This window comes from Pristiophorus japonicus, chromosome 5, assembly GCF_044704955.1.
Source record: "Pristiophorus japonicus isolate sPriJap1 chromosome 5, sPriJap1.hap1, whole genome shotgun sequence".
In the NCBI taxonomy this organism is placed as follows: Eukaryota; Metazoa; Chordata; class Chondrichthyes; family Pristiophoridae; genus Pristiophorus; species Pristiophorus japonicus.
In genome coordinates this window covers 185,582,830-185,599,701 of record NC_091981.1, presented here as the reverse complement: position 1 = coordinate 185,599,701, position 16,872 = coordinate 185,582,830, and the positions used below count along the sequence as shown (strand labels likewise).

Sequence of the window (16,872 nt, the reverse complement as noted above, 5' to 3'; positions counted from 1 at the left end):
GGGGGGGTGGGGGGAGGCATCGTGGTGGGGATCGGAGGCTGGGAGGGGAAGCGGTGATCGGAGGCCTTGTGGTGGGATCTCCGATTGCAGGGGTTGGGTTAGGCAGGGACCCTGGATCCAGGAGGTAAGTATATGGGCGGGTTGCAAGCGGGATCAGGTCGGGAATCCCATTTTTAACAATTTAACTGCCCCCACACTCCAAACCCACCCATTATTTAGGGGAAAATTCTGTCCATGGCAGTCGGGTCTGTGCCTACTGCAGCTGCAGCCAGACTCGACCCTCAGGAAACCTGTGGACATGCCTTTTTTCCTGACCTTTGCTCACTGGGAACTGAGATGCCTGAGGGCAGGAGCTTGAAAAATCAGACCTTTTTTTGATAAAGCCTTCTGGAAGCATCTGCACCACTTATATATTTATTTTAAAGCACCAAGTGTTTATATTTCTGGTCTGAAAGTCACATCAATCATGATAAACATCTGTTACTTTTGTATCCATCTGTCTGTTACAAAACTAATGAGCACAGGCTATTATAAGTCTATAAAATAACCTCTTAAGCTGGTACAGTGCAAAATGAATAAAAGACCTTTGCAGTATTTGGATTAGATAATGACCCCATTCTAAAGCTGCTGACAGTCCTAAAGTATGAATGTGTATCGCTAACTGACGCATATTGTATGTCTATCAGAAAGAAAATGAGAAGCAGAGAATAGATGGGAAGCGGAAGATGGAGATAAAAGTAAAAGTAACTGAAAGGACGCATAAAACCATGTATGAATAAAGAGAAAAACAGGATGTAGAAATACAGTTAAATAATGGTACACAGTGGGGGACGAAAGGCCAGGCTGATGACTAAGATGATCTTTCTTATCTCAATTATCTTTTGAAGATGTGGATTTTCATTCATATACAGGTGGACTACAAACCGAATAAAAACACAAACACCTCTTTTAACACCTGCATCTAAAGGTTTTGTATGTTAGTGAGGTTCCACAAGAGTGGGTCTCGTAGGGCCAGTGTAAGTCAGGTGTAAAACTGCTGGGGCTTATTAAGGCCGTCTGCCAGGAAGACCCATTTTAGTGGGCTTTAGTGGATTTTCCAGGCCAACGATCTTAATGAGTTCCAACAATTTAACATTTAGCTTGTAAACGTCAGGTGTCGTGCACAATGGCCGACACCTGACATCTACGTAGTATAAAAGCTCCTTAAGTTTAAAAAAATAGTGAACCTAAAAATAAATTTTAAATTATAAAGAAACAATACATAACATAACATTTAATACAAGAATGTAATCTATGACTCTACGCATTGCATTTGAATATTTACTCATGATTCTGCAATACAGTACTTACAGACCAACCGAAAACCTTTTTGTATACACAGGTCTTGCAATATTTGATTTGTTCAGCAAATTAATTTTCCTCATAAATTGTAAAGCAAAGTCAAACCTAGTTATATATAACTCAAAAAATATTGGTCTACATGACATAGTCACACCGGACCCAAATTTAGCTCTCCATTTTTTTCGGCGCACTCACGTGAGGTGCGCCAACTTCCTACGCTCAAAACGGCGCCGAAAAGATATCCCCGTATTCTCCCCGCTCTGTCGACTGTCCTTGTGCTTGGCGCGGCGTGGCAATTCAATTAGGGGGCGGAGCTACAGGTTTCGCGCATGCACAGTAGTTCCTCTGCAGCGTAGGACCCGATGTCCCGCCTCTATCCCAGGCCGAGTGGCCTCACGCACCGGCCGGCCGGCCCGCTGACCTTCCGGGCCGAGGTAGGACTTGAGTTTTATTTTTTATTTATTGATGGTTGTGTTTTGTTTAGTGAGGAGAGTTTTGATGGGGGTGGGAGGGGGGTGGGTGCGGGGGGGGGAATGGAGGAGAGTTTTGCTGGGGGGGAGGGGGAAGAGTTTTGATCCGGGGGGGGGGGGCGGAAGAGTGTTTTGATCGGGGTGGGGGAGGGGGGAGTCAGCAGTCCTCGGAGAGAGAAGTCCACCAGTCCCTCGGAGGAGAAGTCCACCAGTCCTTCGGAGTTGACTCCTGCAGCCTCCGTGTGTTGTGTGTGGCCAGTTCCCTCCATTCTCTCTCCCGCCCGGGCATCCCACCCACCCGCACCTATCCCCGGCCGAGTGGCCTCTCGCACCGGCAGGCCCACTGACTTCCTGGGCCGAGTTATGAAGGTAGGACTTAAGTTTTATTTTTTTAGTATTTATTTATTTATTTATTTTTTATTTATTATTGATGGTTTTTATGTTTTTTGAATGTTGTTGTGAAGGTGTTTAGTGTTTTGCAAGGTCCTCTCTGCTTCCTTTCCCCCCCATCTCTGGCTGCCTGCGCTGATTTCTTAATTCTCCACAAGGGTTTTCTGTGCAGTCACAAGTGGCCACATATTCTGGCCTAAGTTAGTTTGGAGCAACTATTAGCTGTCCAAACTGGGTTAAATGGCCAAAACAGGTGCAGGTAGCTGGTAATGCCCCCTTTTGAAAAAAAAAACTAAACTAAAAAAAATCCTAACTAACTCACTTACACTGGCGCAAATTAAATGTGCAGAATGGGGACTTTTAAGATACTCCAAAAAAATCAAGTTGCTCCAAAAAAAACGGAGCAACTCCTGGGCAAATTTGTGCCCATAGAGAGCAACTCATTGCGGGTACTTTTCACCTTCAACACTTGGGCAGTAAGCTGGTGGAATTGATCGCTCGCCTGCCTGTTACAGATTTCAATGGAAATGAAAATCAGACAGGTTCTGTAATGAGCGAGCAATCAGGAAAGGCCACTTTTTAAAAGCGTCAGTAGACCCCTCACTTCGAGGCTCTTCAAATGAAATCGTCAACTCGGAGGTTCCAGTGTCTAAGGCCCAACACACTGCTGCAGGTGTGCCTCTTTTTTTTGTCCATTACGTCTGTGCTAGGCCCTGCCTCGGGGCGACCTTGCATTAGGGATGTCCCTGGACTGCGATCGGAGTGGGGGGGCGGGATTGAGTACCGCAGCGATCTTTCATTAATTGTGAGCTCATCCAGGCTCTATATTCAGGTAAGTAAATGTGAAAAATTTACCTTGTAGGTCTGGTTTTCCTGAGTGCTGGCTGCGCTGGGGCAGGCTGCCTCAGGACATACCACTGTTGAAGTGAGGGCCGCTAACAGACATTAGGCCCCTTTCGTTCATATGCAAAGGGACTAATGCCTGCTTCAGACATGGGTAAAGGACACGTATTTTTTTCCTTTTCCCAATATGGTGGGCAGCGCACATATGATCGGAAATGCATACACACTTCCTGCCTGGTATATTGAGGTTTTAGTAGACCAGGTAGCGCCTGAAGAACAGGTGATGTGTGATCAAATTTATATTACATACATATTATATATGAGGGCTGATTTTCTGACTGCCCAATCCCAGCACAGAGCTTCATCCACTGGCAGCACAGATCAGAAAATCGCAGGTGCTCTTGCCACGATGTTCCACTTATAATGGATAGGAAATCATGATGAATGTGATTGTGATTTTCCAGTATGTTCTCTCGATGGGTGAGTTTGCACAGGTTTCTGAATTTAAAAAAAACTTATGCTGTGATAACGGAACTGAAGGATACCAAGATTAAACTGGGAAATCGCAAGCAAAAACAGAAATGAAAAGAATTTGGGGGAGAAATTGCTCCTTCTTTAGAGGCCCGTTAGCGGAGGCGCTAATGGGATGGAAGACACTTTTCGCCCGGGGAAGCGGTACTGGCTCCCAGGAACTTGCCCGGGAGTTTGCACGTAGCGCCCTAGGCTGCCGGCAACAGGCGATGACATCATTGGCGTGTGGGGTGACTCCTCTGCGCCGCGCGCCGAGCCCTTACCGCCCCACAGGGGAAATTGCCCCGCGGCCCGTGAGGCTGGCGCGAGCGGATGTCACCATCGCTCGCGGGGCGGAACTTAAAGGAGAGATCGCCAGCACCCCGCCCCGCCATCTTTACTGGTTTGCCAACTCCAGTATATGATCCTACACCTGGTTTGGGCTGCCACTGTGCAGCCCGGCACTCCGTTTTGGATGCTGGGCTGTAGGCCCAGTCCCACGCTGCCCTGGTGGCCTAGTGGAGGGCAACAGAGGTCTAGCAGAGTGTGCAGTGGCCCTCCCCTTTAAGCGAAGGGGAGGGGCATTGCAACGCATCAGCGTAGAGCTGAACATCTTGCCCCAGTAGTGCCCCGGGACCTGTCCCTAAAGGATGTGGAGCACGCGAGATTGCACTCCATTTCCAATGAGTGGCGGTAAGCCTAATTCAGCAGCTGGATGCAGCAAGTTCTGGCCCCAGCAAATTACTGTCCCCAATCGGGGCACAGGGCAATTTCGCCCCCATTGTTTTTTCTCACAAGGTAGTAGATATGTGGAATAGACTTCCATCAATAACACTATATAGTATACCTTTAAAAGGGAACTAGCTGAATATCTAGTTCGTAAAGAGATTTAAGATGATAAATATATCCAAAATGCAATGATTTCTGTCTTTTTTGAACCATAGTGGAAGGACTAATTAACAATCTTGTTGTGCGAGGCCCCTTGGGGAATAGTGGCCATAATATGGTAGAATTCTTTATTAAGATGGAGAGTGACACAGTTAATTCAGAGGCTAGGGTCCTGAACTTGGGGAAAGGTAACTTCGATGGTATGAGACGTGACTTGCCTAGAATAGACTGGCGAGTGATACTTAAAGGGTTGGCGGTGGATAGGCAATGGCAAACATTTAAAGATCACATGGATGAACTTCAACAATTGTACATTCCTGTCTGGGGTAAAAATAAAACGGGGAAGGTGGCTCAACCGTGGCTAACAAGGGAAATTAAGGATAGTGTTAAATCCAAGGAAGAGGTATATAAATTGGCCAGAAAAAGCAGCAAACCTGAGGACTGGGAAAATTTTGTAATACAGCAGAGGAGGACAAAGGGTTTAATTAGGAGGGGGAAAACAGAGTATGAAAGGAAGTTTGCTGGGAACATAAAAACTGATTGCAAAAGCTTCCATAGATACGTGAAGAGAAAACGATGAGTGAAAACAAACGTAGATCCCTTGCAGTCAGATTCAGATGAATTTATAATGGGGAACAAAGAAATGGCGGACCAATTAAACAAATACTTTGGTTCTGTTTTCACGAAGGAAGACACAAATAACCTTCCGGAAATACTACGGGACCGAAGTTCTTGTGAGAAAGAGGAACTGAAGGATATCCTTATAAAGCGGCAAATTGTGTTAGGGAAATTGACGGGATTGAAGACCGATAGATCCCTGGGGCCTGATAGTCTGCACCCCAGAGTATTTAAGGAAGTGGCCATAGAAATAGTGGATGCATTGGTGATCATTTTCCAACAGTATGTCAACTGTGGATCAGTTCCTATGGACTGGAGGGTAGCTAATGTAACACCATTGTTTAAAAAAGGAGTGAGAGAGAAAACGGGTAATTATAGACCGGTTAGCCTGACATCAGTAGTGGGGAAAATGTTGGAATCAATTATTAAAGATGAACTAGCAGCACATTTGGAAAGCAGTGACAGGATCGGTCCAAGTCAGCATGAATTTATGAAAGGGAAATCATGCTTGACAAATCTGGAATTTTTTGAGGATGTAACTAGTAGAGTAGACAAGGGAGAACCAGTAGGTGTGGTGTATTTGGACTTTCAAAAGGCTTTTGACAAGGTCCCACACAAGAGATTGGTGTGCAAAATCAAAGCACATGGTATTGAGGGTAATGTATTGATGTGGATAGAGAACTGGTTGGCAAACAGGAAGCAGAGAGTCGGGATAAACAAGTCCTTTTTAGAATGACAGGCAGTGACTAGTGGAGTACCACAGGGCTCAGTGCTGGGATTCCAGCTCTTTACAATATACATTAATGATTTAGATGAAGGAATTGAGTGTAATGTCTCAAAGTTTGCAGACGACACTAAGCTGGGTGGCGGTGTGAGCTGTGAGGAGGACGCTAAAAGGCTGGAGGGTGACTTGGACAGGTTAGGTGAGTGGGCAAATGCATGGCAGATGCAGTATAATGTGGATAAATGTAAGGTTATCCACTTTGGGAGCAAAAACACGAAGGCAGAATATTATCTGAATGTCGGCAGATTAGGAAAAGGGGAGGTGCAACGACCTGGGTGTCATGGTACATCAGTCATTGAAAGTTGGCATGCAGCTACAGCAGGCGGTGAAGAAGGCAAATGGTATGTTGGCCTTCATAGCTAGGGGATTTGAGTATAGGAGCAGGGAGGTCTTACTGCAGTTGTACAGGGCCTTGGTGAGGCCTCACCTGGAATATTGTGTTCAGTTTTGGTCTCCTAATCTGAGGAAGGACGTTCTTGCTATTGAGGGAGTGCAGCGAAGGTTCACCAGACTGATTCCTGGGATGGCAGGACTGACATATGAGGAGAGACTGGATTAACTGGGTCTTTATACACTGAAGTTTAGAAGGATGAGAGAGGATCTCATAAAAACTTACAAGATTCTGACGGGACTGGGCAGGTTAAATGCAGGAAGAATGTTCCCGATGATGGGGAAGTCCAGAACCACGGGACACAGTCTTAGGATAAGGGGTAGGCCATTTAGGACTGAGATGAGGAGAAACTTCTTCACTCAGAGAGTTGTTAACCTGTGGAATTCCCTACCGCAGAGACTTGTTGATGCCACTTCATTGGATATATTCAAGAGGGAGTTAGATATGGCCCTTGCGGCTGAAGGGATCAAGAGGTATGTAGAGAAAGCACGAAAGGGGTACTGAGGAAATGATCAGCCATGATCTTATTGAATGGCGGTGCAGGCTCGAAGGACCGAATGGCCTACTCCTGCACCTATTTTCTATGTGTGGAATCCAACCAGTGAGGGTTGAATAAGGTAGAATGTAATGTTAGACTGAGGTCCTGGAATGTTGCAGAATTATCTTTGGGATTGGATGCTGATGAAATTTCATGGAGTTTTTTATTCTGCTTATCCACTTCCATTGGGAGATTGGATAGATTGGGGAAAATCCATCACATGAAATTTTCACATGGTCTGCTGAAGAAAGAAGACCCAATGGCCTTTCGTCATTCTATTCGGGTGATTCAGCAATCTGGCACATCCAGTAGGGAACGGCACTCGCAGAGAGCACATCATGGAAAAATCGTGGTGCGCAGCCCACAATTTTCTGTCCATTCATTTTAATGGATAGGAAATCATAGGTTGCATGCCAGAATGCCCTTCATATTTTCTTTTGTTTTTCTGCAATATGCAATTGCACTTAACCTCTTCTAGGGAATCTACAGAGATTCATATGTGTTTTGCGGGTCAAAGACTATCTGCGATTAAAAGTCAGACATGTTAAATTTCTATGGTAAACGAATGAACTAATTTATGCAAGATCATTTATAGAATTCGCAAATGGATTTATTACTCTCCAGATCATTGTATCTGTTATCTGCCAGAAGAACCCTGTAATAAAAAATATTATCATGACAAAGAGGCACTCTCCAGATCTGTCATTACCTCCCTGATTAGCCTAAATATACTTATACACTGCTCTTAAACCTCAGTCTGTGCAGATTTTCACAAGGATGGACTCTTTTGCTTAATTTCCTCCTTTCTGATTGTATCTCATGTTTCTCTTCTTCCTCAGAAACTGAAATCGCTTTGTTTGGTCCATTAGCAATAACAAAACCTGACTAATGGTGTGAGGATTTTAAGGTTTTGGAGACAGGGTCAATTAAACAATAGAGTTGAACACACACAGTTGTAATTGTGTAACAGATATTCCCTCCCCACAGAAGTAGCATACTCTCAGAGTGGCACACTGCTGTTCCGAGTATGGGAGCCAGAGGCAGCTCAGGTCAAAGCTAAGGGAGCACAAGCTTTTTTTCAAAGTTCCAAGTCACAATGTTAGGTGCTTACCACAAGGGCAATCGATCTTTTTGGGATTGATTGGCTGCTGAGTTTGTTGAACTTTGACGTCCATTTAGGCACAGAACAGAGCCTACGCCTACTCTCAGGGGCTGGGCCAATTAAAGACCTATCTTTTGGGATTCCCAGAAACACTCCAGACTTCCCTCCAAACTACTGACAACACATAAAGGGGGTGGGCAGTTCAACCCTACCCTCCTCCCACCAACCGCTGCACCCCGCCCCCGCAGATTATAATTTGAGATGTAGCTAAAAAAGGGCAGAAACCTAACAGATCTGGGTTTCTGCCATGTTTTCTGATCACCACCATGGGACTTCCACCTATTCGTCACAGAACAACAACAAACAACAACATATTTAGATAGTGCCTTTCATGTTGTAAAAGGTCCCAAGATGATTTACAGGAGTACCATAAAACAAAATTTGACACCGAGTCACATAAGGAGAAATTAGGACAGATGACCAAAAGCTTGGTCAAAGAGGTAGGTTTTAAGGAGCGTCTTAAATGAGGATAGAGAAGTAGAGAGGCAGAGAAGTTTAGGGAGGGAATTCCAATTCTTAGGGCCTAGGCAGCTGAAGGCAAGGCCACCAATGGTTGAGTGATTAAAATCAGGGGTGCTCAAGAGACCAGAATTACAGGAGCACAGGTATCTTGCAGAACCTTCACAGAATTTCCAGACTAATGTCAATCACATCCTAATAATTAATGAATTGGTATAACTTAAGTTGTGAATCTCTTAAACATAGAAACATAGAAAATAGGTGCAGGAGTAGGCCATTCGGCTCTTCAAGCCTGCGCCACCATTCAATAAGATCATGGCTGATCATTCCCTCAGTACCCCTTTCTGGCTTTCTCTCCATACTCCTTGATCCCTTTAGCTGCAAGGGCCATATCTAACTCCCTATTGAATATATCCAATGAACTGGCATCAACAACACTCTGCGGCAGGGAATTCCACAGGTTAACAACTCTCTGAGTGAAGCAGTTTCTCCTCATCTCAGTCCTAAATGGCCTATCCCTTATCCTAAAACTGTGCCCCCTGGTTTTGGACTTCCCCAACATCGGGAACATTCTTCCCACATCTAACCTGTCCAGTCCCGTCAGAATCTTATACGTTTCTATGAGATCCCCTCTCATCCTTCTAAACTCCAGTGTATAAAGGCCCAGTTGATCCAGTCTCTCCTCATATGTCAGTCCAGCCATCCCGGGAATCAGTCTGGTGAACCTCAATAGCAAGAACGTCCTTCCTCAGATTAGGAGACCGAAACTGAACACACTATTCCAGGTGAGGCCTCATCAAGGCCCTGTACAACTGCAGTAAGACCTCCCTGCTCCTATACTCAAATCCCCTAGCTATGCCTTCTTCACTGCCTGCTGTACCTGCATGCCAACTTTCAATGACTGATGAACCATGACACCCAGGTCTTGTTGCACCTCTCCTTTTCCTAATCTGCTGCCATTCTGATAATATTCTGCCTTTGTGTTTTTGCCCCCAAAGTGGATAACTTCACATTTATCCACATCATACTGCATCTGACATGCATTTGCCCACTCACCTAACCTGTCCAAGTCACCCTCCAGCCTCTTAGCGTCCTCCTCACAGCTCACACCGCCACCCAGCTTAGTGTCATCTGCAAATTTGGAGATATTACACTCAATTCCTTCATCTAAATCATTAATGTATATTGTAAAGAGCTGGGGTCCCAGCACTGAGCCCTGCGGCACTCCACTAGTCACTGTCTGCTTCTGAAAAGGACCTGTTTATCCCGACTCTCTGCTTCCTATCTGCCAACCAGTTCTCTATCCACATCAGTACATTACCCCCAATACCATGTGCTTTGATTTTGCACACCAATCTCTTGTGTGGGACCTTGTCAAAAGCCTTTTGAAAATCCAAATACACCACATCCACTGGTTCTCCCTTGCCCACTCTACTAGTTATATTCTCAAAAAAACACAAACCTTCTTCACCTACTTTCTTCAGAACAATGGCGCATGATTTTTCCCTGAATGTTACAAAGAAAATAATTACAGAAAATTGTTTTTAATACTATTTTTTCAGTTCTTATTGGCTCACTGTTCAATATTCACTATTCAAAAATTCTCATCTATTATACAATTCTAAATACCTTACATGTGGCTTAATATTGACATTTAATATTTGATGAGGTCAGTTCAAAGAAAAGAGACAAAGCGACAATAGCAATGCTCACCTGCTCTGATGTGTAGGCCACCAGCTTTGACCGGATCATTACTTCTTCTAGGTCAGGACTTTTTGCTTGAATCTGTGTAACCATCTTGTTTCTTGCAGCAAGAAGTGCCACCAGTGTGCTTTCACTGGCGGTGCCCTAAATAAACAATTAATGATCATGAATTGCCAGCAGTTATACAGTTACAATATTCAAAAATTGAAAACGTGACAAAGGTTCCATTCATGGGTTAATAATGTTACATAATATGAGGGAAGTTTTACGGTATGCATTCAAAACCAATACTCCTAAGCCACTTTTTAATTGGTCTTCTTTTAATACAGATTCCAGGAGTCAAGTTTTCATAGACTAGTGGCATACTTGTAGATTTAATGGGCTAGATCTTCCTCCACTAAACCACTTGAAACCAGGTAATGCAGTTGTGGAAAATCGATGGAAATTGGGCAGGAGTATCTACCTCTGCAACCCTGCCCCACTGCAGATTTTTCTTCTTCTGTCCCCAAACGCAAGTGAAGGCAGGGATTCAGATCCTAGAAACACACTCAATTTCCCTGCCATTCGCCACTACCACTGCTGATCCCAGGGACCAAGAGGAGAGGCAGTAAAACCTGAGACAGCTGCAAAAGGCTCACTGAAGTCTCCTTTTGCGGGACAGGGCCCAGGAATGGACACTTGTCCCTCTCCCCATGCCCCAAAATTGTATCTTTTTTAGGCTGCGGCTAGCCAAACACCTAAAATACATAGGCCACGATTTTGCTGGCACTCAGCGGACCCAATTGGTGGTTGAAATTTTAAATACTTGACAGCGGGTCGGAAACTTGCATTTCCCGATGTTGGGTCTGCCAGCGCTGAGCAGACCCGACGGGCAGCGGCAGGGGATCCAATTCAAATCATTAATGGCTTGATACAGCCACATAACAATGCTTTTTTCCCCAGCATTTTAACTTTCACAGGTCTCCCACGGGTTTCCCACTGTGCTTAGGCCTCATCAGTGAAGTTGAGGTGGGATGTCAGTGACCATTGAGTCAGCTGATGAGTTGACAGCTTCAAATGTCAACTCAAAGCTCCCAGCTGATTCAGATATCTTCCCTTCAGCACTAGCATCTCTACACTGCATTCCCACAACAGATTCAGGTGCTGTAAGTCTTTACATTCGTTTCCATCCAGTCTGACCTCATTACCTCTTCCACCATTGATAGATCACTTCTGTCAGTCTCTACTTCACCTGCCAACTATTCCATCAGCATGAGTGCCCTTTATACGCTTTCACCTTGGTCCTCAGAATCTGACCATGATCAGCTCTAATACCAGAATCATCAGGCACACCAGCAGCACCAACAACACCACTAACCTTCTCCACAATCACCTGATGCAGCACAGGACAAAAGGCGTCAGCAGTTGACCACATTGCGACCTGGGACACCAGGGATGGCCTCACCATGGCCACATTTCCTTCACTTGATGTTGCATACCCTGACTGCCACATGATGCGCCAGGTTGGCACCACCCCACACCAACAACATAAAGCATCCCTGCAATGCCCAAGCCATTCCTTTTACACTCATCAGCATTGCAGGGGATGCCGTTATGGCTCGCCATTCACTACAACTCACTAAGCCACTTCCAAAGGTGCAGACAAATCTGTTCAAGAAAGCAAAGTGTTGAAAATAAAGATTTTAATGTTTAACAGTACTTTAACAGAAACTTTACATGAATATTGGCTAAAACACCGAAGTGACTACCCTTGTGCGTTTGTTAGTTAGTATGATTGGACAAGGATGAGGGTAAATGAGAGAGGTAGCTCTTGAGATGGGGAAGTGATAATGTAGATAGAGAGGGATGGGTGGAGGTGAAAGGTAAGTTGGTGTGAGTAAGGATGTGCAGGAATAGGGTAGGGAAGGCAGAGTAATGGGGATGTGATGAGTGGTACAACAGGATGAGGTTGAGTGTGGCTTTGCAGAAACATTTCATGATCTACTGAGACCATTGAAAGATTTGTGCCACTGCAGCTTGGTCCTCCTGACCACTTCCCTGCTTCTGCCCTCCTGTGCAATGTGTAACTTGGCTGCGTTGATCTCCTGGGGAGGTCTCTTCCGCCCATCAGGAGGGAAGAGAACTCCCTGCATGCTGTGACTCCCTCCATAAGCATATGGAGGAAGTCATGGGAGAGCTTGGGTGCAGCCGTGCACCTCTATGCAGTGCTTGTCAGTGTTTGCAGCACCTCAATGCTGTAAAACACTGACAGCACAAATGTCAAAGTAAATATGCGCATGATCCCTTCAAGGAAACCACTGATGACATGTCATCGAATGACACCATCAGACCCGCTTCCTCTAATTGGCCGGAAAACGCGCTGGGCAGACTTAACACGCCCAATCAGGGGAAAGTCATGTCAGAGGCTATGATGGAGCAAGCAGCAGGGCCAAGACCTGTCACCAACATTGCCAAGATAGGAAAAATCACAGCCCTGATCGTGGCAGATCTTTAGGGCTCTTCTGCCCTCTTTACTTCGGGGTCCTCCTCTTCTGGTGTCCTACCGTGTTTCCTCTTGATGGCGGCACTCTTGTTGGGAGCTCGCCCTGCATAACTAATGACTCCTCAGGAGTCGATTGGTGAGTAGCTGGTGAGTGTTTTTTAAAGTTTAGAGCTTATTTCTGGCAAGTTAGTTAATAGTCTATTAAATAGAGGCATGGCAGGGCACCTCAGTCCTGTGGAATGTAGATCCTGTGCCATGTGGGAAATTAAGGATGCTTTCCATGTCCTGGACAACCACATGTGCAGGAAGTGTCATTAGCTGGAGGAGCTCGAGCTCCAGGTTTTGGAGCTTGAGCAGCAGCTGGTGTCATTGCGGTGCATCCGTGAGACTGAGAGCTTTGTGGATACCACATTTCAGGAGGTGGACACTCCACAGCGTAAGAGTGTGCAGGCAGAGTGGGAATGGGTGACTGCCAGACAGAAAAGAAGGACCAGGCAGGTAGTGCAGGAGTCCCCTGAGTGCATCTCGCTCTCCAATCAGAATACTGGTGAGGGCGATGGTTCCGCTGGGGAGTACAGCCAGAGCCAAGTCCGTGACAGCATGGGTGGCCCAGTTGTACAGCGGAGGGTGGAAGGAGAGAGATTGGGAAATCAATAGCTAGGGGAACAGATAGGCATTTCTGTGGCCACAGACGTGATTCCAGGATGGTATGTTACCTCCCTGGTGTCAGAATCAAGGATGAGACTGAGCATCTGCAGAACACTTTGAAGGGTGAGGGTGAACAGCTAGAGGTCATGGTCCATATCAGTATCAACGACATAGGTAGAAAAAGGGATAAGGTCCTGCAGACAGATTTTAGGGAGCTGGGAAAGAGATTAATAAGCAGGACCTCAAAGGTAATAATCTCTGGATTACTCCTGGTGCCACGCAGAAGTGAGTATAGAAATAGGAGGATAGAGCGTGGCTGGAGAGATTGTGCAGAAGAGAGAGCTTTAGATTCCTTGAACACTGGGACCGGTTCTGGGAGAGGTGGGAATTGTACAGGCCGGACGAGTTGCACCTCATCAGAACCAGGATCATTATCCTCCCAGGGGAGTTTGCTAGTGCTGTTGGAGAGGGTTTAAACTAATTTGAAAGGGGAATGGGCACCAGGATGTAGCATTAGAAAGGAGAAACATGATGGATAAAAGAATAGGAGGTACAGATAGCATAAGAGATAGTACTATATTAGTTGGGCTCAGACTAAGAGAAAATACAAGAAGGTCTAAGATAGGTTTACAGTGCATGTATGTTGTGGTGTATGTAGCACACAAATCATTGACTCCACACGGTTTGGTGTAAGTCTAACTGCTGTGACTTTCGTCCTTTATTGTTCAGCTCCAGAGTGCCTCCCAGGTGTGGTGGTCAGCCTGATATAGTCCTTGTTACAGGTGCTACCAGGGTTTCCCACCGCAGCGCCCTCTGTGGTGTGGCATAGTACTTACATTACATTTAAGGTACTGGGACGATATACACATCATTACATAACATCACCTTCCCCCCCCCCCCACCTGGACGCAGGACAACAATACACACATCATTACATAACATCACACTTGTCCAACGGAAGGCAGGTGGGCATAGACAGTGCGTTAGTATGGTACATATTATCTGGTACATTAACTGGTTATTGACTGGTAGCGGAACCTTGATTTCCTTGTTAGCCGTTATCATTAATTGTACTTCATCCATTATTTTACACAAATACAGTGGCCATTCAGCATAAAAAAGGTAATTCTTATTATAAATTCACTATCTCACATTAACATAGCTCATTTTAGACTCGCTCTGCCAAACAGAAGTCCTTTGTGGGGACCACCTCTTTGTAAGGCCCTTTTAAGGCTCCCAGGTGCATTTCCTCTTTAAGGCGCCATCTTTGATGCAGGAGGATTCCACGAGGCTTCTCCTTGGGCGCCGCCATCTTTGATGCTCTGCAGCTCCGACACGATGTCGCCGCCATCTTCTTCTCCGCCGCTCCGGATGCCCTCCGCCGTCGCAGCCTCCGCTCCCCTCCGCTGCCACCTGACTTGCCGCCTCTCCTGCGGCCGTTGTGACCTCTCCAGCGGATGCACTTGTCGCGTCCCCCGCGGCCTCCGTAGCGGCCTCCCCTGCGGCTGCCATGGCCTCCCAACACTACCAGCTCCTCGGCGGGGCCCGCCCAATGGCCTCTTCCTCTGCGGGGCCCTTCCGAACCGCCGGCCCCTGGATCCCTCAGCACCCCGCCCGCAGCGCCCCGCCGGCTCACCCCCCCCCCCCCACTAGGCCCGGGGCTGAGGCTGCAGGGTCTCTGTGTGAGATCCGGGCCTGGGACTTGCCTCTGGGTGGATTGAGGCTGCAGCTCCAGCTCGGTCGGCGCTGCTCTCTGGGGACCCAGGGCACGGCAGCACCCCGGGGAGCAGCAGCCTGTGGAGGAATGAAGTCTTCCCAGCTCCCACGGACCATCCCCATCCACCTCCGGCCCATCGCCTGCAATGACCCACAGAGGTAAAGCGTGCGTCTCGTCCCCGTGGGATACCTGCACCATCGCTCCGTTGATTTTTACTTCCCTTATTACTGGGGGCGAATCGTCGGTGCACGTATACAGTCCAAGCACCTCATCTTCTTCTACCTGCTCCTCGCTGAACAGTGGATCATCCCCTATCTCCTCAGCCACATGGTGAGTCTGATTTCTTTTACACATACGCTGAAGGTGGCCTTTAACGTGGCAGGTATTGCACGTATACTCCGCAAACCTGCACCGGTGAGCCCCATGGCTTCCTCCAAAATGCCAGCATGGTGCTGCTTGATTGGCCCCCCTCGGCGGACTCTGAGCTCCAGGATCCCGAGGTCCATGCTCTCTGCCCCGGGCAGAGCCACGTTCTGCAGTTTTGTTTGTGGTGGGCGCTATCCTGTGGACAGTGCCTGCCGGGTTCGAGATTGTGTGGATCATTTGCTTGGTGCTGTAAGTCGAGGTCATATGTGCCCAGCTGATGGCGATGGCCTTTGTCAGAGTGACTGTGGGTTCCATGGCTAACAGCTTGTGAAGGAGGCCCTCGTGGCCAATCCCCATAATGAAAACGTCCTGCAAAGCCTCGTCAAGGTGTGCCCCAAAATCACACGGCGTCGTGAGTCTCCTGAGGTCCGCAGCATATTTGGTGACATCCTGGCCCTCAAGTCTGCAGTGACAGTAAAATTTGTATCTGGCCGTGAGGATGCTCTCCTTCGGTTTCAACTGGTCACGAATGAGTTCAGTCAGCTCCTCGTATGACTTGTCCCTGGCGCTCCCGGGTGCCAGCAAATCCCTGACGAGACAGTAAACCTCATCTCCACAACTGGAGAGCAATATCGCCTTACGCTTCTCTCTCATTGCGTATGTGTCCTTCGTCAGATCATTTGCTGTGAAGTAGTACTCGAGCCTTTCCGTAAAGGCCTCCCAATCATTGCCCATGGTAAAATCCTTTAGCGAGCCCAGAGTAGCCATGGTTGCGTGGAGTTCGTCCGCTTCCTCGTTGCCAATGTGGTGTATGTAGCACACAAATCATTGACTCCACACGGTCTGGTGTAAGTCTAACTGCTGTGACCTTCGTCCTTTATTGTTCAGCTCCAGAGTGCCTCCCAGGTGTGGTGGTCAGCCTTATATAGTCCTTGTTACAGGTGTTACCAGGGTTTCCCACCGCAGCGCCCTCTGTGGTGTGGCATAGTACTTACATTACATTTAAGGTACTGGGACGATACACACATCATTACATATCATATGTAAATACATGTGTGGTAAATAAGGTTGGTGAGCTGTAGGCACAAATAGCCACATGGGAATATGATGTTGTGGCAATAATGGAGACCTGGCTCAAAAAAGTGCAGGATTGGGTACTAAATATTCCTGGATATAAGATGTTCAGGAAAGATAATGAAGGAAAGAAAGGAGGTGGGGTTGCTGTATTGATTAAGGAAAATATTACAGTTCTGGAGAGAAAGAGGATGTCTTGGAGGGGCCAAGGACAGAATCCATTTGGTTAGAGTTAAGAAATAATAGAGGTGCCATTACACTACTAGGTGTATTCTACAGTCCACCTACTAGTGGGAAGGGGATATAGAGGAACAAATTTGTAGGCAAATTACAGTGGAGTGCAAGAACTATGGAGTAGTGATAATGGGGATTTCAATTACCCTAATATAGACTGGGATAGTAATAGTATAAATGGCACAGAGGGGGAAGAATTTCTGAAGTGTGTTCAGGAGAACTTTCTTGATCAGTGTGTTTTCGGCCAACGGGG

General features: G+C 46.7%; 1 protein-coding gene across 5 annotated transcripts in view; it reads right to left on the bottom strand.

Moving 5' to 3' along the window:
* The window catches only part of ddc (dopa decarboxylase), a 307,592-nt gene that overhangs the window by 152,577 nt on the left and 138,143 nt on the right, over window positions 1-16,872 (bottom strand). For all 5 annotated transcript variants that reach the window (XM_070881160.1, XM_070881159.1, XM_070881162.1 and 2 more), the window contains exon 5: window positions 10,108-10,242. In XM_070881160.1, the coding sequence (XP_070737261.1) occupies window positions 10,108-10,242 (135 nt within the window). The remainder of the gene's footprint in view (window positions 1-10,107; window positions 10,243-16,872) is intronic.